This window comes from Strix aluco, chromosome 13 (assembly GCF_031877795.1).
Source record: "Strix aluco isolate bStrAlu1 chromosome 13, bStrAlu1.hap1, whole genome shotgun sequence".
NCBI classification, from domain to species: Eukaryota; Metazoa; Chordata; class Aves; order Strigiformes; family Strigidae; genus Strix; species Strix aluco.
The window spans coordinates 8,908,952-8,926,775 of record NC_133943.1 but is presented as its reverse complement, the minus strand read 5'-3'; the positions used below and the strand labels follow the sequence as shown (position 1 = coordinate 8,926,775).

The following is a 17,824-nucleotide window of genomic DNA, read 5'->3' as shown; positions in this document are numbered from 1 at the left end:
GCGGGCAGGGGAGGGCCATTCCTGGGTGAGCCACATGGTGGGAAGAAAAGCTGGACCCTCCGGGGTGGAAGGGGACGAGCAAACAGAAGTGGAGAGATGAGACTGCAGGTTAGTTCCTATCCTGCTGAAGAGACAGCTTGGCTAGGCTGCTTCTCACAGATGCTGGAGAAATCTGACTTCCACGTGGTATGGTCCCACGAGTGAAAGGCCACTCACTGGTGAAAGCTGGGCTACCCTCAGCCACTACAGCCAGACACAGCTCAGACGGGCTTTACTTATGTGTGGTTGCAAACACAAGGATATCCAAACTTAACAATGATTTTTCTAGCAATAACAGCGTGATGCAAAGCTACAAAGACAAGTGGGGCCTCACACACGCCTAGTGTGATCTGAAACGACGTCTGCAAATTCATCTGACGGGAGCAGCAAACTGCCTGTGAACCCAGGCTGCGAAGCGGTGCTTTACACTCCTGAGCACTGCCGTAAAGACTCCATTTCTGCCCTTCTCCCACAATATTCATTCATTTCCAGTGCATCTAACCCCTGGTTCAATCCTTATTCCTGCTGCCCTTCTTCACGAAACCTGCCTGAGCTAGAGGAGACGCCCTGACTACTGCAAAGAGATCCACTGCTGTGTTCATGCTCTGCAGGATTTTGTCCCTGGGATGAAAAATGTGGATTAAAATCTCTCCAGAGCAGGGACACGCCGCTCGCACTCACACACCTCCGGGCGCGCACACCTCGCAAGCACTCAGCGGCTGTCCCGCACCGTGTGCCAGCCGCCTTCCCCTCCTCCTGCCTCGCTGCCGGCCACCGAGCACCCTCCCAGCCCTTGCCAGTGGGTGCAGACGTACAGGCATGCCCGCTCCCCTGCCTGCACACAGGGGGATGGGTACACGTAGGTTCAGAGCTGGCTGCACAAGCACGCACTCGGGGGCCGGCGAGGACATCTTCCCATGCAGGGACAGGGAGGTACACACGTGCACACAGAGCTGGCACGCCGCGACTCACACCTCACAGGGACACACACGGGTACCCGTGCACAGACCTCACGCACGCCGGAGAGTTGCAGCTCCCACGGCTTTCGGGACACACACAGAAGCCAAGAGACATTATGGCAGGCACTCACTTGGATTTGTTCTCCTCATAGTGAGCACTGGTCTTAATGTATCTGGCCAGTTCTATCTGCATATCGCCGAATAAAGGAACCACCTGCAGCTGCTGGAAAAGAAAACAAAAGATGGTTGAAACACGGCGGAGAGAGAGCCCGTGGCCTCAGCGCAATACAAGGGACTACAAAATGGCATCCTGCGTCTCTGAGGCTATGGAAAGTGTCAGGCTGTTTAAAACAAGGTGCAAACCTGGACCCAGGGTCATTTCACACCTAGGAAGCGACTGAAAATGATCACAAGGCTTTTTGTGCCAAGAAAATCACCCACTATGAGTGCTATGGAACCCTGGAATTGCTGGTACCAGGCAGGCTATGGCCAGAACGGCTCAGGGCTGTAACCGGCCAGAGGAAAGACTCTTTTTACAACAAAAACAGAGGGGTGTATTCCTGAGCAGGGCTTATTGCCTCCCACCATAATCCTCCAAGAGAACAGAGGGATGAAAAGCCAGCATGTTCGTATTTTGGCAGCAAGTTGCTGCGGCTCCCTTCAGAGGGGAGCTGTAGGCTGCTTTGCTGCCTGGACATCCAGGGATGTGGCATCTTTCCACAAGGAATCAGACCGTACTTTGGCACTGCAGCTGCTTGTGATGTGTCTTAAAAACTTCTCCAGAAAGAGAAAGACACAGGCAATATAACATGGCTCCGCTCACCCTCTACATCTCAGGAGGATTTGGATGGGAAATAAATTCAAAGTGCACTGAATGTACCTCAAGCCCAGTCAGGTCCCTGCTTCACTAAGCTTTCATCTGCAAACAAAATTCAGCCAAGAGCTACCGACATTTCTTCAATAAAATATTAAGCTTCAACTTCACCCAGCTACAAAAGCCTTGCCCCAAAATTCAGAGAAGATGGTGGCAAATTCCCTGTCCTATTATCACGCTTCTCTTCCCAGGCTGGCTTGTGTGGAGAATGGGTAATGCTGTCATCAGGGATTCCCAGTGGCGCTTTCATAAAAGGTTTAAATGAAGGGGTAGTTCATTTTCACTACTCAAATTCCTGGTCAATCCACTAGAAATTTAATCAGAAGGCAATAAGCAGATGTAGTAAGAGGAGTAGTTGGCCTTTTCTTATTGAGATCTGACAGTCTGGAGTGGTACTTAACTGATTAGGTGAGACCACAGCAGATGTTGGAGAAGTGCAAACGGAAAAAAAGCTGGAAAGAAGAAAGTTATTCCATGCAATGGAAGATATTTTACCTGATTCTCTGATGGCCCACAGCACTTTGCAATGAACAGCAAATCTGTTTGAATGCACCAAGATGACCAAACTCTACAGATTACACTGCAGGCTTGATTTAAACTGAGATTCAGTTGAATCAGCAAAGCTGAACCATGGAAAACTTGGACGACTCCGAGGGATGGCATGAGAAATCACCTTTGCAGAGCTGCAGTCCTCAGCAGTCTCCCCAGTGACTGGAGGGCATTCCACCACCTCATTATTGCCATCGCCCCGTCCATGAGGTCATGGTATCTGCCTGTAGTCCCCTATGCAGGCATTTCAGCCCTGCTCTCAGAGCTGTCTCCAGGAGATGATGCAGACTGGGTTTAATAGGTCCCCACTCTCTCAGGGTGTGGATGCAGCAGTTGGTACACCAGCCTTTCATGAAACCAGCTATCTGGGCTCATCTGTTCCCTCCCCTTGCACAGACCCAGCACATCATCTATAAACTGCAAGTCATGGCAATAGGCAAGGAAGCATCCTCTACCCTGTCACCACAACCGACCTCTTCTTTCAGGGTCCTCAGCAGCTCCCTGGGTAAAGCGGCAGGGAGAATCCACTCTGCTGAAAGACTGATGGGGAAGAAGTGCTCTGTGCGCCCCCCCAAATCATCCCTTCATTTTCCCTGTGGAGCAACTGTTGGTAACAAAACCTAATCCTTCCATCTCAGGAGAAAGACTAGTAGTACAGTGGAGGCAAAAGGACTCTGGATGGACTACTCAAACTCCATAGGTCTAAAAGAAAACTAATTGCTCCATCTGGGAAGTTATTCTGCTATCCTCCTGCTATACTGTTATTCTTTGCTGCCAATACCTTTGTTCCTTGCCAGATCCCACCATTCCTCTTAGAGCTGACCTGCCCCAAACCTGAAATGCCTCCCAGACCCAGCCTGTGCGCAGAAGCAATGGAAAGGAGGTGGCATTTCCCCCTGCGAATGCCGCAGGCTGCCAGCCCCCCTCTCCATCTGCCACTGGTGGCCAGTGGCTCACACACACCAGATTTTGTGGGGAATCAACAGGGTTATCTCAAACTTTTCTCCTGCTGAGTGGCCCCGGGGCAATGCAGCCAGGTCTCCAGCTGTGGACCAGCCCACTGCTGGACTCAGCTGCACATGTGCATGGGCAGAGGGAGGCTGCATGGCTGCTTCCCACCCTGTCACTGGGAGCATCCAGTTCTCGTGGGCCTTTCCCCAAAACCCAGCTCTCAGATAAGACAAAAATGGTCCATCAAAGCATCTGGTGAGCCCTTTGAGGAACTCACTGAGCACCTCCAAGTCCCAGCTGACACAAGCTCCCCAAGAAGCTTTTTCTGTCCTACAGGGAGCACAGCTTACACACAAAGTAAGACTGCCAGATCACGTGCTGAGCTGTGTCTCCTCTTCCTCAGCTCAGCAGCTTGCTGAGGGAAAGGGGAGTGCAACCATCACCCACACAGGCCTCAGCAAACCAGCCAGGTTTGCCAGTGGCCTGAAATCACGGTGCTCCTCAGGAGACTGCAAACCTGCCTCAGAAACATGCAAAGAGACAGAAGCGATGTCAGCCTGGCACACCCTTCCCTCATCCACAACACAGATAGCCCACGTGCCGTCCCCCTCCTTTGCCTCTCGGCAGGAAGCAGGCAGAGCTGCCGCGGCAGCTGGCTGCCCAGCAAGGGTGTACACGGTCCTCAGCTCCCACCAGCTCCCCAGCTCCAGCACCACGGGAACAGAGCCAGCCCCAGGCACTGCTCACCCATCCCCAGCCTCGATGGCACCGAGGGCCTGCATCGCTCATCTCACCCATGCTGCAGCTCTGTGCCCACTCATGTTCACAGCAATCCCATTCCTCATCCTTTGGCCTAGATAATTTCTTGACCCTTTGGGTTTGCTGGACCTGTAAATGACTCCTGTGGTTTGTTTTTTCCTGGCAGCATGTGCAATGGTACAGGTCGCTAATTCACTGGTCTGCAATAAACTCCAGTCTCACCCAGACAGGTCACTGACCTTGAAGAATTTGTCTATTTTGCTAAGGTTGATTCTCTTCTTGGCATCCAACTTGTAAATGTTGCTGACATTCCCATCCATGAGATACAGGCCAAACCCCATCACCTGGAGAAGATGGAAAGGTTAGGTTTCATTAGCATGAAGTCAGCAACACAAGTCAAAGACAGTTCTCCATCACTCAGCATGAGGAAAGCCCATTTCAGGCTCCTGTACCACCTGACATGCAGGAGAAGACCGTATGAAACGTGCACGTGTATGCAAGGATGTACATGGTAGACAGAGGACACACGATGGATTGCTTCTGTTTTCTGTGCAAAAACACATGATGCTCACTTTGCTAATTTGTTCCTCCTCTCTCCCACGTGACAATAACCCAAAAGCAAACATTTACTCCTGGAGAAGAATTGAGAACATTTAAAATATTCTCCTGGATTGATTTTTTCCCTTTAATTCAGTACAAATCATTACAGATATTCGAACTACCCACCTTATCCTTCAAAGAAGGACAGTTGACTCATACTGTGGTAATGAAGTTCTTATGGTAATAGTGACTGCAATCATTGTAATAACTGACTGACAGTAAGGATAAATATACAAAACAAGCAGATACTTTGGCATGTTCATCTTGAGGGCTCTTTAGAGTCAGGAAACTAAACCTGGAAGGATCTGCCTTCTGCAAGGAATTATTGCTGGGAATGGGCATCAAGAAGAAAATTCAGAGTTGCAAAGTTGGTGGTGATTTTGGCATGTCCTATATAGTTACCCAGGTCAAGCCCATGATCATCCATGCACAACAGAAAAACTCCTTCCAGCTCTGGAGAGCACGGGGCACCCACCAGTGCTCTCATCCACCAGTTGGAGACCATCACCACATATGTCCCAGGCAGGCAGAGCTGCTGTCAACCTTGGGAAGGACTGGGGAAAAAGATAGAGATGGAGATGGGGAAGAGCAGATGAAAGGGAGAGAGGAAGGAAGATTTTTCTATGGGAATATGGGAGAAGGCCAGAAAGAACAGCAGAGAAATGATGGGAGAAGGTCCAAGTTACAGCAGGAACAGAGGCAACTCATGGCACTGCCCGACAGAGGTGCCACTTCAGAGCACTGGGGTGGGACATCTCCGACCCACGGCCACATCCAGTCGGTTCAGCTAAAAAGAAGAGTTGAAAGGGAAGAAAATGGGGGAATTGAGGTATCGCAGCAGAAGACACAAAGTAACAGATATCAGAAGGGAAACAGGAAGAGGAGGAAGGCAACTTTGCTGCTGCATGCAGAGAGCCTTCCCACCTCATAGCAATTCATGTGTCTAGAGGATGGTGGCTCTGCAGAGAAGGGATGCATGTAAACCCAAAGGAGTAAAAAATAAAGAAAATTAAGAGAAACATTGTCCTGGAAGGGAATTTCATCTTACTAAAACAAAAGTGAAACTACGCAAGCACCCAGCCCCATAAGCATAGCCGAATCTCACCTTTAAGAGCATGTGTTTCTCACTGGGAGTGAGATACATCTTGTTTTCATAGTAATCCACACAGATGTTGACAATATCAGCCAGCAATTCCTCATAGCCAGGGATAACCTCTAGTTGTTGGTGCAGACACTGAAACATCAACAGGGGCCACATTATCCACATGGGCAGAGAACAGCAGAAATCATGGGAGAAACATATTTGAAGGATTAAGAGTAGAATGATAAGAGGCTTCTTCAAACCTCATCTGAGTGCTTTTCTTAAGTTACTAGCGGAAGATTGACCTCATGGTACCACCTGTAATGAACAACCTTACTTCTGCAGGACAGCTCTCCCCTTCAGACTAATCATAACAGCCAAACATCAGACAGTGAGATGTAAAGAAAGATGCGTCAGAAGCAGACTTTCTGACTCTCTCCTGGCTCTGTGCAATATTTTACCTAATAAGCAGAAGCTATAGAGCCTGTGGAGCATGGAGGGCCATGGGGTCTGATCTGCAGTCCCCATGCAATCACAGAGATGAACTGGATGGATTTCCTGGGGAAAACAGGGGAAGAGGTTCTGGCAGAACCTCCCCCTCCAAGAGGTCTTCTTGCATCTTTTAGACCTTCATCTTTGTTTTGACATAGAGACTTTCAAAGCCACCCAGGATGACCCATGAGAAGAAGATATTGCTAGAATTATACAGCCTGAGCAAAAGACCATCAGAGTCAGTGGCAATGACCCAACAGCTATTGCCACAATCTGGTCTGAAGTGATGTCAGCCTTGGCAAGATCACTGCCTCTCTCTACTCATGGGAAAGATAAGCGGTTCAGAGAAAAGGGACCTGCCTGTGTGATGCGGTTGTGGTTTGCCAGGAACATGGAGAGGTTCTGGGACTCCTGGATGGACTGGGGGTCTGCCATCTTCCGCAGAAACTGGGCAGCTCTGGAAGGGAGAAATCCAATGTCACCAAGGATCACTGACCCAATGTGAGACTCTCACCACCCATCTGCCCTGTTTGAGCTGCAGCACAGCCCTGCTCTTTCCTTGTTTTACCAAGAGGGAACCAAAACACAACAGGACTCAGAGAGATTTGCCTAAAATCACAAAGAGAGCTTATGACAAAACAGAAACCCAACCTTCAGCCTCCTGACGTCCACCTGACCTCACTGCTGGGCAGACCAGGTCCTCCCTTGCAGACCAGGCACAGTCCTGTCCCCACTCCCACTGCTTTGTCCCCTCTCACCTTTTGTAGGCAGAATGGTCATTTTTGACGCTGCACTTCATGTTCTTCAGCTCATCCAGGACAGCGAACATGTTAATGAACTTGCCCAGAGTGAGGAGATAGGCCTCAGAGACAAAGTCCTTCCTCCGCTCAGCATGGCACAGGCGCTTCACCTCACTGCAGAACCGCTCGATAGCCTTGCGCTGGAAGGCAGCGGGACAGGGTCATCCCAGCATTGGCTCATGCAGGGTCATCACACCACTGCTAATACCCCTCTTCACCCACCCACTGCCCCCTTCCTTTAACAAAAGTATTTTTCTGCTGGGGATGGAGGCTCCACTGTCACCATGAAACAAAGCAGCGTTACAAACCACTGCAGACAAACATCGTCAGTGCTGGGGGGGAGAAGGAGGCTCAAACCCTCTATTTGCACCTGCCCCACGTGTGCCATGTTCTTAAAGACCTTACAGGACACAAAACCTAAAAAGGATGGTGAAACCCAGCTGCAGGCAGTTATAAACGCAGGCAGTGATGGGGAGAGGTCCCTGGAGCCCACAGCAGCTGTGTTGCCACGTGCTCATTGCTCTGTTGGGAATCTATGTGTATTATTTTGTCAAGTGCCTCAAGTGTAGCAACTGCTAAATTTAAGCTTTGGTGCTCTTTGCCAGCTGACCCCCGAGCTCAGGGGGCTGTGAGCACATCCTGTTCCTGCTGGCAGAGTAGGAGGGTGGCCAGCTGCATGGCTCCATCCCACCCCAAGCACCAGCTGCACCACCAGCCCTCAGGTCTTCCTGGCTTTGCTTCAGAGGGAAGAGCAGAAGAGTGAGCTGTGCTGGTGCCAGTGGAGAAACAGGTCTTCACATCCACCAGCCAACAGCCCAGAAAAACAGGAACCTGTGCCACCCACTAGTTCCACAGAGTGGGGGCTCTGGTCCTCCGTCAACTTCAAGGGCTGAGGTGTGCTCATTCCCAACCTACATACAAGATTTTGGGGCTGAGCAAGGGACACACAGATTTTCTTTCAGACAGGTCTCAGGTATCTGGGGGTGGCTGCAAGGAAGAGACCTATCAGGGGGTTTAGGGGCTCTCCAAGCTGGCCTGGCAGACAAGGATAGCACAGCCCTGCTTAGGATAACTTAACACCAAAGTAATAAACTATTTTTGATGCTCTCCTTGACTACTTACTTGAAAATACATGAACTTCATAAGCTTGGTGACTTCTGGCTCCAGGACTTCCACTGTCTTCTCATAAATCTCCACTCGGTTTGGCTGTTCGTTACATTTCACCTGCGTTGCAAAGACAAATCATCCTTGTCAGCATCAGAGTTTCTAACACAGCTGTGGACTGCAATGGCCACCATCTTCTGCTTGTCTCACTGTGAATCCTGTCCCCATCTGAGGACAACAGAGGGACTCGAGAGGGAGCTTGTTCTCAAGGCAACAGGTGACAGCAGAAGGGGCTATTTCTCAGATGTGAAATTCTCTCCATGAATTATAAACAGACATCAACTTGACTCTGAGAAATAAAAGCATTCTAATGCATTTGTCTGGGGTAGAACACATACAATACACAGTCTGGACTTGCTACGCAATGTGGGAATGTTATATCATAAAGCTATCTGAGACTTTGTGTTGCAAAGTCCCAGGGACACACAAGGCACCAGGCTATGGCTCTGCTATACACTCCCTGGGATAATTTTGGTTCTGTTGCTGACCTGTTAAACATCACTGGGCTTGTATGTGGCTAGCAGAAATGAAGTGTCACCTTCACTGGAATCCTAGGAAGCTAAATTTAAGGACTTATTCAGTTGTCATCCATCTCATGTCCAAACAGCTACTTGGGAGTCATTACCAAGCTTTTAGGGAAAACCCCAACTGCCCGAGGCAACGCATCCTTGCTGTCATCCTCTGGTTTTGTTTCCAGTTGTTGCTGACACAAGGCTGTGATGGGGTTGACAGCTCTGGTGCAAGTTTAGCAGCGCAACAGCTGATGCACAGGGCACAAGGGGGCAAATCAGCCAGCTTTACACGTGGGAAGATGCAAAAGTAGCTTTGCCCTCTCTGTGGTGGGGAATCTAATGTCCCTGCCCTGGCGTTTCAGACTGCAGTCAGGCAATGTTGACGGCCACGAGGATGCTGCTCACGGCAGGAAGGAGTGGTGCACATTTATGTGTGGGCTCTGTTCTTCACCTGTAAAACCACGGTCTCTGATGTAGTACATGACTGAGCAGCCAAGCTGGGGGACTGAGAACAGGACCCCCTGGCTGCAGCCATGGCAAAGCGCAGGGGTCACTGCAAAATCAAATCTGGCTAATCTGTAAATGAACCCTGTGGTGTTGTCTGCTCCTCTGTCACACATGGCACTGCCTGCAGCCCTGGCGGGGAGGACGGGGCAGAGAGTGGGGATCCCACAAGCTGTGCTCAGAGAGGCACAAACGTCATGTGGGTGACCAGGATGGGAGGACACTAAAACGCCAAAACAGATTATCCATAGCACTGTCTTGCCATCAGCTCAGCCACAGCCTGCCTTCTGTTAGCGTAGGCAGGAGAGGCAACAGCAGCACAGCATCAAATATAAATGGGAGATAAGCAAATATCCAATCAGCAGCAGAAACCTCCCCATGGCTGGGTCTCATGAGACCATCAGCAGAGTATAACCTGAGGGGAACAGAGGTTTGACCTTGCCCAGGGAATCACAAACATGGGCATTGCCAGCCATGTGGAAATATTTTTTCCTGGCTCCATGGAAGCGCTACAAACCCTTTTATCTGTAGGGTTAATGGAAGTGCACTGCACCCACCCCAACGCATTGTCAGTCAGCAATTTTGCAGCGATCCAGCACGTGTTCACATTGCGGAAGAAAAGCTCTGAGCTGGAGTCTGAATCATGATCAGTGGGCCACATGGGCAACCTTACTCATGTCTGTAGGTGTTTGCAGGATGAAGCCACCAAAATTCAGGTTGGAGAGAGAAGGACTGAAAAACAGTTGAAGCAGAACTAGCAGTAGAGGAGGAGAATGATTAAACGTGGGGGAGATGAGGATCTTCAGGTATATCAGCAGCAAAAAAGGGCATTTGGGAAGATGTTTCTGGCATATCGAAGTGCTCCTTCATGCATCCTTGCACGACACCTACAATTTTGGGGCTCCTGTGGGAGCAGAGAGAGCACCCCAGAGTCTGGGCAGCAGTCTGGGATGCTGAAACTTGCCCCAGCTGCCTGATCTGCACTGTGCAAGTCAGGGAGAGTCTGAGTCTGTCACATCTCAAGAGGACCTGCTGTTTGCAACCCAGGCTGCCTGGGCTCCCTTCTTCACACAAGAGTCCCACTCAGCACTGGGGCAATTTTTAACTGAGCTGAAGTTCCTGATACCATGTAATGGTATGATACCATACAATGGTATCAGGAAAGCGTGATATAAACCAGATCTGATGATTTTACTCTCAACTTCCAAAAACTAACTGCCTTTGCCTGAAGCAAACTCTGTCTCCCCACAAGATGAGAGAGAAAAATATTCAAGCAGCACACCAGGAAGGAAATAACCACAGTGCTTTAATTAAAGCAAAGGCTATCCATTCTCCAGACAGAGAAGTGGATAAAGACCCAAGTGACAAAACACAGCACCATCCCAAGTACCATGCTGGACCAGAGCTGTGCTCAGCTGAGTCCTGTTAGCAGCTGTAGGACAAACAAGCTGGTCCTGTGGGGATGAAATAACTTCAGGTGTGACTGCTTTGGGGAGCAGGGGAGGGGCTTATGAAACCAGGAAATGTATATAAGGCAGTTGGCTTGTGGTGAGTGTGACTGAGTTGAGAGGTACTGCTAGGAGTTGCCAAGGATAGAGCTTTCATATGCATGAGAGTGCAGAGCAGGTGCCCTTTGCTGGAGCAGCAGTACAGATCTGCTTCTGAAATGGCTGCCAGCTGCTGAAATTAGTGGTTGAGACTTTGGTGGGGATAACACAGTTTGAAGAGTCAGTAGTCTCTCTTTTCAACCCTTCTATCTGCTTCAGTCTTCTCTGCTTTTTTGTTCTTGTCTCCAGTTCAAACTAATTTATGCTAAAGACAAAACCAGCTAGGTGCTCTGGGAACACCCCTGCCTGGGCTTGAGTACCTGGGGGATGGCTCGTGAGCAGCTCCTCCACGTGTAAAGCATCACGGCGTACTCATGGCCTTCTTCCAGCATTTCATTCTGAAAGAAAAGACAGAGGCATTGCTGGGGCAGGGCACACACCGAGGGCTCAGCTTTGCTGGGGCCGTGCCTGGGGACTCACCATGCTGGAGTGCACTGTCGCCTGCTCGATGTACCTGGCAATACCAGTCACAAAGGCATTTCTGTCTTCAAAGTTTGTGTCAAAATTAGCCTATGGGCAAAATGGAGACATGGAGATTAAAATACAGCTAGTTGTTTGCTCACCTGATACAGTTCACTATGGGATGTGTTGGCAAAAAGCAGAATCAGCAGGAATCCTGGGGCATAGGAGCAGCTTATGAACAATTTGAGGTGCTGCACCTCTAGCTCCAAAGTAGAGTCATACATGCAGCATGAGATGCTTCTGAATCACACATGTTCATTAGAGGAAATCTTGCAGATTACATGTGTGCAAATATGGCAATCAAGACTCATAAACCCTTGTAAAATGAAGCCAAACTCAGGTGGGGATCAGCTACAGGGAATTGCAGCCACACCAGAGAGCAAACCTACAGCAATTATTCTAAGGACTTTAGCTTGTAACTCAAAGACAGATGCAGCCTCATTAATTTCTATTTGTGCCCTGGCTGCTAGGGGAAGACCACATCCTGTCAGTAGGAATTGCAAAGAATAAACACACAGAAAGGGCAGGGAACGAGATGTCTGGAAAACACAAATATGAAAGTCAGCACGCATCCAGACACTATTATCAGCACTAGTGTTGCTCTTGCAAGCAGATGCTTTGGGATGAACAGTTGTTTTGGAAGTTGAGCTACTGCTTTGGGTTGGGACAGGGGAGCAAGAAAGTGCAGGGCAGGGAATGAAAAAGCAGCTCCTCGGCCTCTCTCTGCTCAGGTAATTTCCTCCCTGAAGGCTGTCTGACAGTATCTGCTGGAGGGCAGAGTGTAGAGAAGTCCCAGGGGCCCAGAGCTGACCCTTGCAATGACATTAGCATTGCAGCAACCACGTTCACCTCCATAACTGATCTCCTCAGTAGAAAAGCTGGGAGCACAGACCCATTGGCTACAGGGCTCCTCTTCGTAGTGCCTCCAGGACACTGCATGTGACAAGAAAAGCTGAGGCTGCATATGCTTTTCTGGCTAGCAGGGAAGAGGACTACATACAAACAAGTATGATAAGGAAACAGGCTTGACCAATTTCTCTAGATTTAGTTTAGATGAGGTTTTTTAGGCCCAGTGGTGTGCACATGCTCATGGCCCTGCAAGGAGGCTGTGCCATAAGGCTGGACCCTGATCCCCTCACAGGACACAAGCCAGCAAAGAGTGAAAATGATTTAAAGAAGAGATAAGCAAAAATGATATGAAGATTTTCCACAGAGAGCTGAAATTTGAACAGCCCAGAACTGCCTTTGGGTCTGATAACCCGTAGAGATACTAATGCTACTGAACAAGCCCACAGTCTGACCTGCTGAAAGAGATACTGTAATTTCAGACCCCTGTGTACATGGCATGGCAATCACTGTACGGGTGTATTTATACACAGCCATGGGTAAGTCATGAATTCAGCAGTGGCAGGATGGAGAAAGCAACCCCACATTATATTTAACTCTGGGTGTGTGCTATAGGGCAGGGTGTGGTGTGGTGGCCACGCAGCTGAGGCATCCTGCTGTGGATCCAAAAGCAGGAGTTTGGGCCCTGCTCTGGGCTTGTGCCAAGCTCTGTTTGGTCAGTGCAGCTGCAGCTAAATCTGTGGTTGTTCAAGGCAGAGAAGCAATTGTAGCGACTGCCCTCCCCTGCATGCCATCAGCTCCCCAGACCGGCAGCTCCAGCTGTGCTAGCGGCACAGGCTGGCCAAAGTCAGGCAGAACTCTGATTCTGACCTACTTAGATGCGTGCGCTGCCATAAAAAGGAAGCACAGAAATATGTATATAACGAAACATCGCTGAGAACTTTCTGCTGTTATCACAAATCTTATCTCCTGCTTCTTACCCGTTCATGCACTCTGGTCCTCATTTTTTAACTTCCCTACGTCTTAGTCAGCCTTAAAGATCCCTTTCACCAATCTCTAGTGCTTTCCTTTTAAAGCCTTTGGGAACAGATTTGTGACTAGATCTGTTCTGAACATTTCCTTAAACATAGTGAACCCAGGATGTTTTCAGCTAGTTCTCACAGCACCATGTGCCCCTGTGCTTTGCATGAGCTACCAGAGCAACCCTCCCAGCCCCACCACCTCCGGGAGCTGAAGGTACCTGGTACATGATGGAGGATGGAGGCGGTTCGATGCATGGCTGCTGGTCTGGAAGTGGCAGCTCCTCCAGTAAGTCCACGTTGGACAAGGCATCCTCTAGCGTGACGTGAGTGGTCATGGTTCTGGATGTTCAGTTTCCGTGCTAAATCCAAAGGAAAAGAGAGGGTGATAGACAGATAGCAGCCAGAAGACTGAGTGGGAAAGCACCAAAGGACAAAACCAGAACCACGACTGGCTGGCACTGCAAGAGACACAGTCCCGGTTTATCTTGTTTTGCTTTTCTTGTGTATTTAACCTACATCTCTATGTCATTGCTCCTTCTGTGATTCAACAGCAGAGTAGGAATGCAGAATAAGAGGAACACAACTACCCACCCATGTCCTTCTCTGCTTAACTCTATGCAAAACTGTTTTAAGACAGAGCACAGCTGGGTGCTGCAGTGCAGCTTTAGCAGCCCTGAGTGAAAGCGTGTGCTCTGAAATGCAAAGCGGCGCTATCAAAAATATCTCTCAAAGCAGCATGATTAGAAAAGTATGACTGAAGCTGATGCTCACATGCTCTCCTTCTCACACACATGAGAAGGAAACTGGAACAACACTGGAAACTGTAAACAACAAACTGCATTCTCAAAGGTGAACCGGAAAGGATTGAGAGCTGCGCAGGCAGGCTGTGGCACTGCAAGCAGCAAAAAAAGAAGTCGCTGTTAAAATTTTCCCTGGTTTTACCACACATGCAGTGACCCCTGCCCAGTCCTGGCTTGCCACAAAGCTGCCAACGGTGCCAGTTGCATATGAAATAAAAAGCAAAGGGAAACATTTCTGAAAGCTCACTGGCACTTACCCTAGTGGGAACCTCAGGACAAACCTCTATGTCCCTTAGTTCCTTTGTGATTCACCTTTGCTGTAAGACCCCAAGCATGGAGGGACAGCTGCTGTCACCCAGGCTGAGCGGTTGTATAATCACAGCCACAGGGCTTCCCCAGTTAATACCTAATCCCCGTGCAATAGCAGTGGCTGACCTAGAGCATGTGTCTCCTAGAAAAACACTCCACTGAATTTAAACATTTGCAGAGAGAGAACTTGCTTTAAATATTGACATGTCATTTGATTAGCAAATCGCCTCCCCCTTCTCCAGGTGTTTTTTTCCCCACTCAGAGCCTGTCTAGTTTCAAATGCGAGCCATAGAGTTTAATCACTCTAATCTGCAAGACAGTAGAGCTCTCTATTATAAAAGTTCCCATCAAGACACGTATTTCAATAAAACACCCTGCAACCTTCACTTTGGCTCAGGCAAGCAGACTGAGCTCTTTGGCTGCCTTGTTACAGAAGCATATTTTCCAATCCTTTAATCATCTCTTTGGCTTTTCTCTAAGCTTGATCCAATTTTGCAACTTTTTTGCTGAAGTGCAGACACCATAGAAGGACACAAGGCTCCAGCAGTGTCTGCATAAGCACCAGATACAACAGCAAGTACCCTCTCTCCTTGCGTACAATCCCACCAGTTCCTTTGGTCGCAGCAGCAGCTCTATATGTGCTCATATTCAGCTGATTATCTGCTACAAATCCCTTAGGTCCTTTATTTTTTTTTTTTTTTAATTGAGTCACTGTTTCCAAGAATATGTTTGCTTTTCATTTCCAGCACTGGGAGCATGGAAGGACAATGGCTTTGGGATGTCCGTAGATAAGACACACATGCACCCAGCAAAGACCAAGGGGGATGCGTGCTCTGTGCAGTCCTCGGGTGACTTCATGTTAGGTGACAAGAGGGATGCTGCTGCTGTGCCTCTTGTCACTGTTGCTGCCTGCGTGCGTGGGCTGCAAGAACATGTATGAGCCTGGTAAAACCCATTCCACCTCTACAGATGCCTCCCCAAGGTACCAGGCAGGTGAGAAACAGGCTTGGTTATACCTGCAGCTGAAGCACCATGAAATAAATACCTGGAAAAAAATAATCTCAAGCAGCCCTTCCCCTGCATGCTCAAATTTCTGTTCCCTTCTTCACCCCTCTTTACTAAAATGGTTTCCTGTTACAAATTGTAGCAGCTGTCAAAGCCAGACATTACGTCCGGGCACGCCGCAGGCAGAGCAGCTTCCTCCCTGCCTGTGAGCACCCGGTGCTGCTCCGCGCTGGGCTGGCAGCTCCACTTGCCCAAGCCCCATGGACCTCCTCGGCTGCCCACCACTCTCCACCACCCTCCAGTGCCTCAAGACTCGTCTCTGGGCTCCCAGAACAACACCCCTGGTACTCACACATGCTTCATTACATACTTCAGGCTTAGGAAGATGAGAACCTTCCGCTTTATAGCTTTGAGGATGGTGGCTGTTTATTTGGGCTCATTTTTCATTTTTCTGTAAGTCAAACTCTGTGGCCATTTGTGTAATATGCTGGCAGTCTGCTATAATCAAAGATGTTTCCCCAGTAATCCTGTGACACCCAAAGAGCTCAGCAACTCAAGGGACTCAATTATTGCTGCTGTTTGGGCCATACCAGAAGATATGGTCCCAAATAGTGTCAGGGTCCTGCTGTGCTGGGCAGCCGCAAACCAGCCAGACTAAGCCAGTCCCTGCCCCAAAGATCTTGCACTCAAATAGAGGAAGAGAGGCAGTGTGTAGAAATATATGAACAGAAAAGGAAGTGTCAAGCCATAGTGAGCCAGTGGTGCAATTGGCTGTTGGCCCACCCCGTGCTTTGCCATGGTTGAGCAGAGTGCAAGAACCTGGATGCAGATGGAGAAACTACACAGACCTTGTGGGTTTAACAGATGAGTCTTCACGGGGACTCCCAATTTCAGTTCTACGCTTTCCTAAGCCCAACAGCAAAACCAACGGAGGCGACGGGGAAAAGCGTGGTCTGCCAGGACTTCCCCTGGGTCTCATGCCTGCACCACACTGCGACAGACAGCAACCTCACAGCCGGAGCGTGTGACTGAGGGGTTACTGCTCCAGGGCTGGCAGACCTGGATCCTCACCCCAGATCGTCCGTAGAAGAGCAGCCCCAAGCGGCCCCTCACCTGCTCCCTGGGGTGGCTGTAGGGCTGGTGGGGGCCCTGCTTGTGGTTGGGTTCCACTGCCAGTAGGAAGCATCTAGCAGTGAGAGGGGCTGTGCACTGGGGAAGGCTCTGAAGGCAGCAGCATTTCTTGGAATGGTCCATGGGGTGCTGTGTCGTCTCCCCCCACCACGGGGGTTGCCTGGGAGAGCCGAAAGGGGAAGTCCCACTGCAACAGACCCACCCACGCCATCCTCCCTCACCTTCCTGCAAAAAGGTTTCTTACACAAACGTGCTGGGGCTGCCCTGGCAAATCCAGCTTCATCCTCTCGGTCCAGCAATGAGGGCGGCAGCTGTCAGGAAATGGGGCAGCGACCAAGCGGCTCCAGCCCAGAGAAGATGGGGATCCCTGGGGACACTCATCAAAAAGTCCTCGTTAAGCCTTAACCACCATCCACCACGTGGGCCCCAGGGCAGGGACGGCCATGCTAGGAAGAGAGTCAGCCCATGTTGGTGGTTTGCCGACGGCGCTTTGGCACACATGGCCCTGGGGATGGGGGCCTCACTGCCTGGGGAGCAGCACAGCAGCCTGCCCAGGAACGGGGCTTTTTTGCTGCCGCAACACGTGTGTGACAGGGCGAGGCTTTTCCTCGCACACAGGAAGCATATCCTGCCTGCGTGGACTCAAACACAGCCACACAGGCTGCTGGGAGCAGTCTGACAAAACTACTTTCTTCTCCATATCCTGCTGCTGCTGGTCAGAGGCCAAAGTCCCTCTGGTCCTACATGTTTTGGCAAAACTGAACATAAGCCTGGCAGGAGCCAACCCCACCCCAGTGAAACCCTGGAGAGGGATGCAGTCACTGGGCTGATTACCTCTTCTGCTAATGAGCACTGGTGCTAACGAGCGCTGCCCACACTTTCTGTCCATCTGCTGCAGAGACTTCCTCTTCCCATCCTGTAGCTCGATCGCAACTCCTCTGGCCATCTCTTACACCTTCTAAAGCCAAATGACCACAGAGGCGCTGGGACTTCTGGACATCGCAGGGAGCCAGCCACGTGGGGTCCATGCACAGGGCATGGCCCCACCACCCCGAAATGGAAATTTTCCTAAAACAGCAACTCTGTTGTGGCAGCAGCCTGGGGCCCAGATCTAACAGACAGCATAGGAAGGCTTTGGGAAGGAGCGAAGATGGATATTCCAGATGTCTGAATTTGCAGGGCAGGTCCTACCTTCCCCACCAAAACGCTTGCCCAGAAGTATCGGTGCAATATCATCCTCTTCGCAGCGAGAGGAACAAAGACGACTTTATTGTTAGAGCAGCTTGGGGGAACAAAGAAAGACTTTTAAAAGCAGGGCCACAATGAATATGTTGCATGCATGTGTGCTTGGCTTCCAA

General features: G+C 49.9%; 1 protein-coding gene across 4 annotated transcripts in view; it reads right to left on the bottom strand.

The window, feature by feature from the left end:
- Window positions 1–17,824, bottom strand: part of CYFIP2 (cytoplasmic FMR1 interacting protein 2) — a 56,190-nt gene that overhangs the window by 35,522 nt on the left and 2,844 nt on the right. The window contains exons 1-10 of one of the 4 annotated variants that reach the window (XM_074838138.1): window positions 14,279–14,295; window positions 13,440–13,580; window positions 11,312–11,401; window positions 11,152–11,229; window positions 8,227–8,328; window positions 7,063–7,244; window positions 6,665–6,761; window positions 5,837–5,965; window positions 4,371–4,475; window positions 1,130–1,221 (exon numbers count right to left, since the gene is read on the bottom strand). In XM_074838138.1, the coding sequence (XP_074694239.1) occupies window positions 1,130–1,221; window positions 4,371–4,475; window positions 5,837–5,965; window positions 6,665–6,761; window positions 7,063–7,244; window positions 8,227–8,328; window positions 11,152–11,229; window positions 11,312–11,401; window positions 13,440–13,556 (992 nt within the window). In that variant the 5' untranslated portion in view covers window positions 13,557–13,580; window positions 14,279–14,295. Of the gene's footprint in view, window positions 1–1,129; window positions 1,222–4,370; window positions 4,476–5,836; window positions 5,966–6,664; window positions 6,762–7,062; window positions 7,245–8,226; window positions 8,329–11,151; window positions 11,230–11,311; window positions 11,402–13,439; window positions 13,581–13,737; window positions 13,755–14,278; window positions 14,296–17,824 lie in introns of those variants that run through there. The other 3 variants (XM_074838139.1, XM_074838136.1, XM_074838140.1) reach the window with 3 other exon arrangements.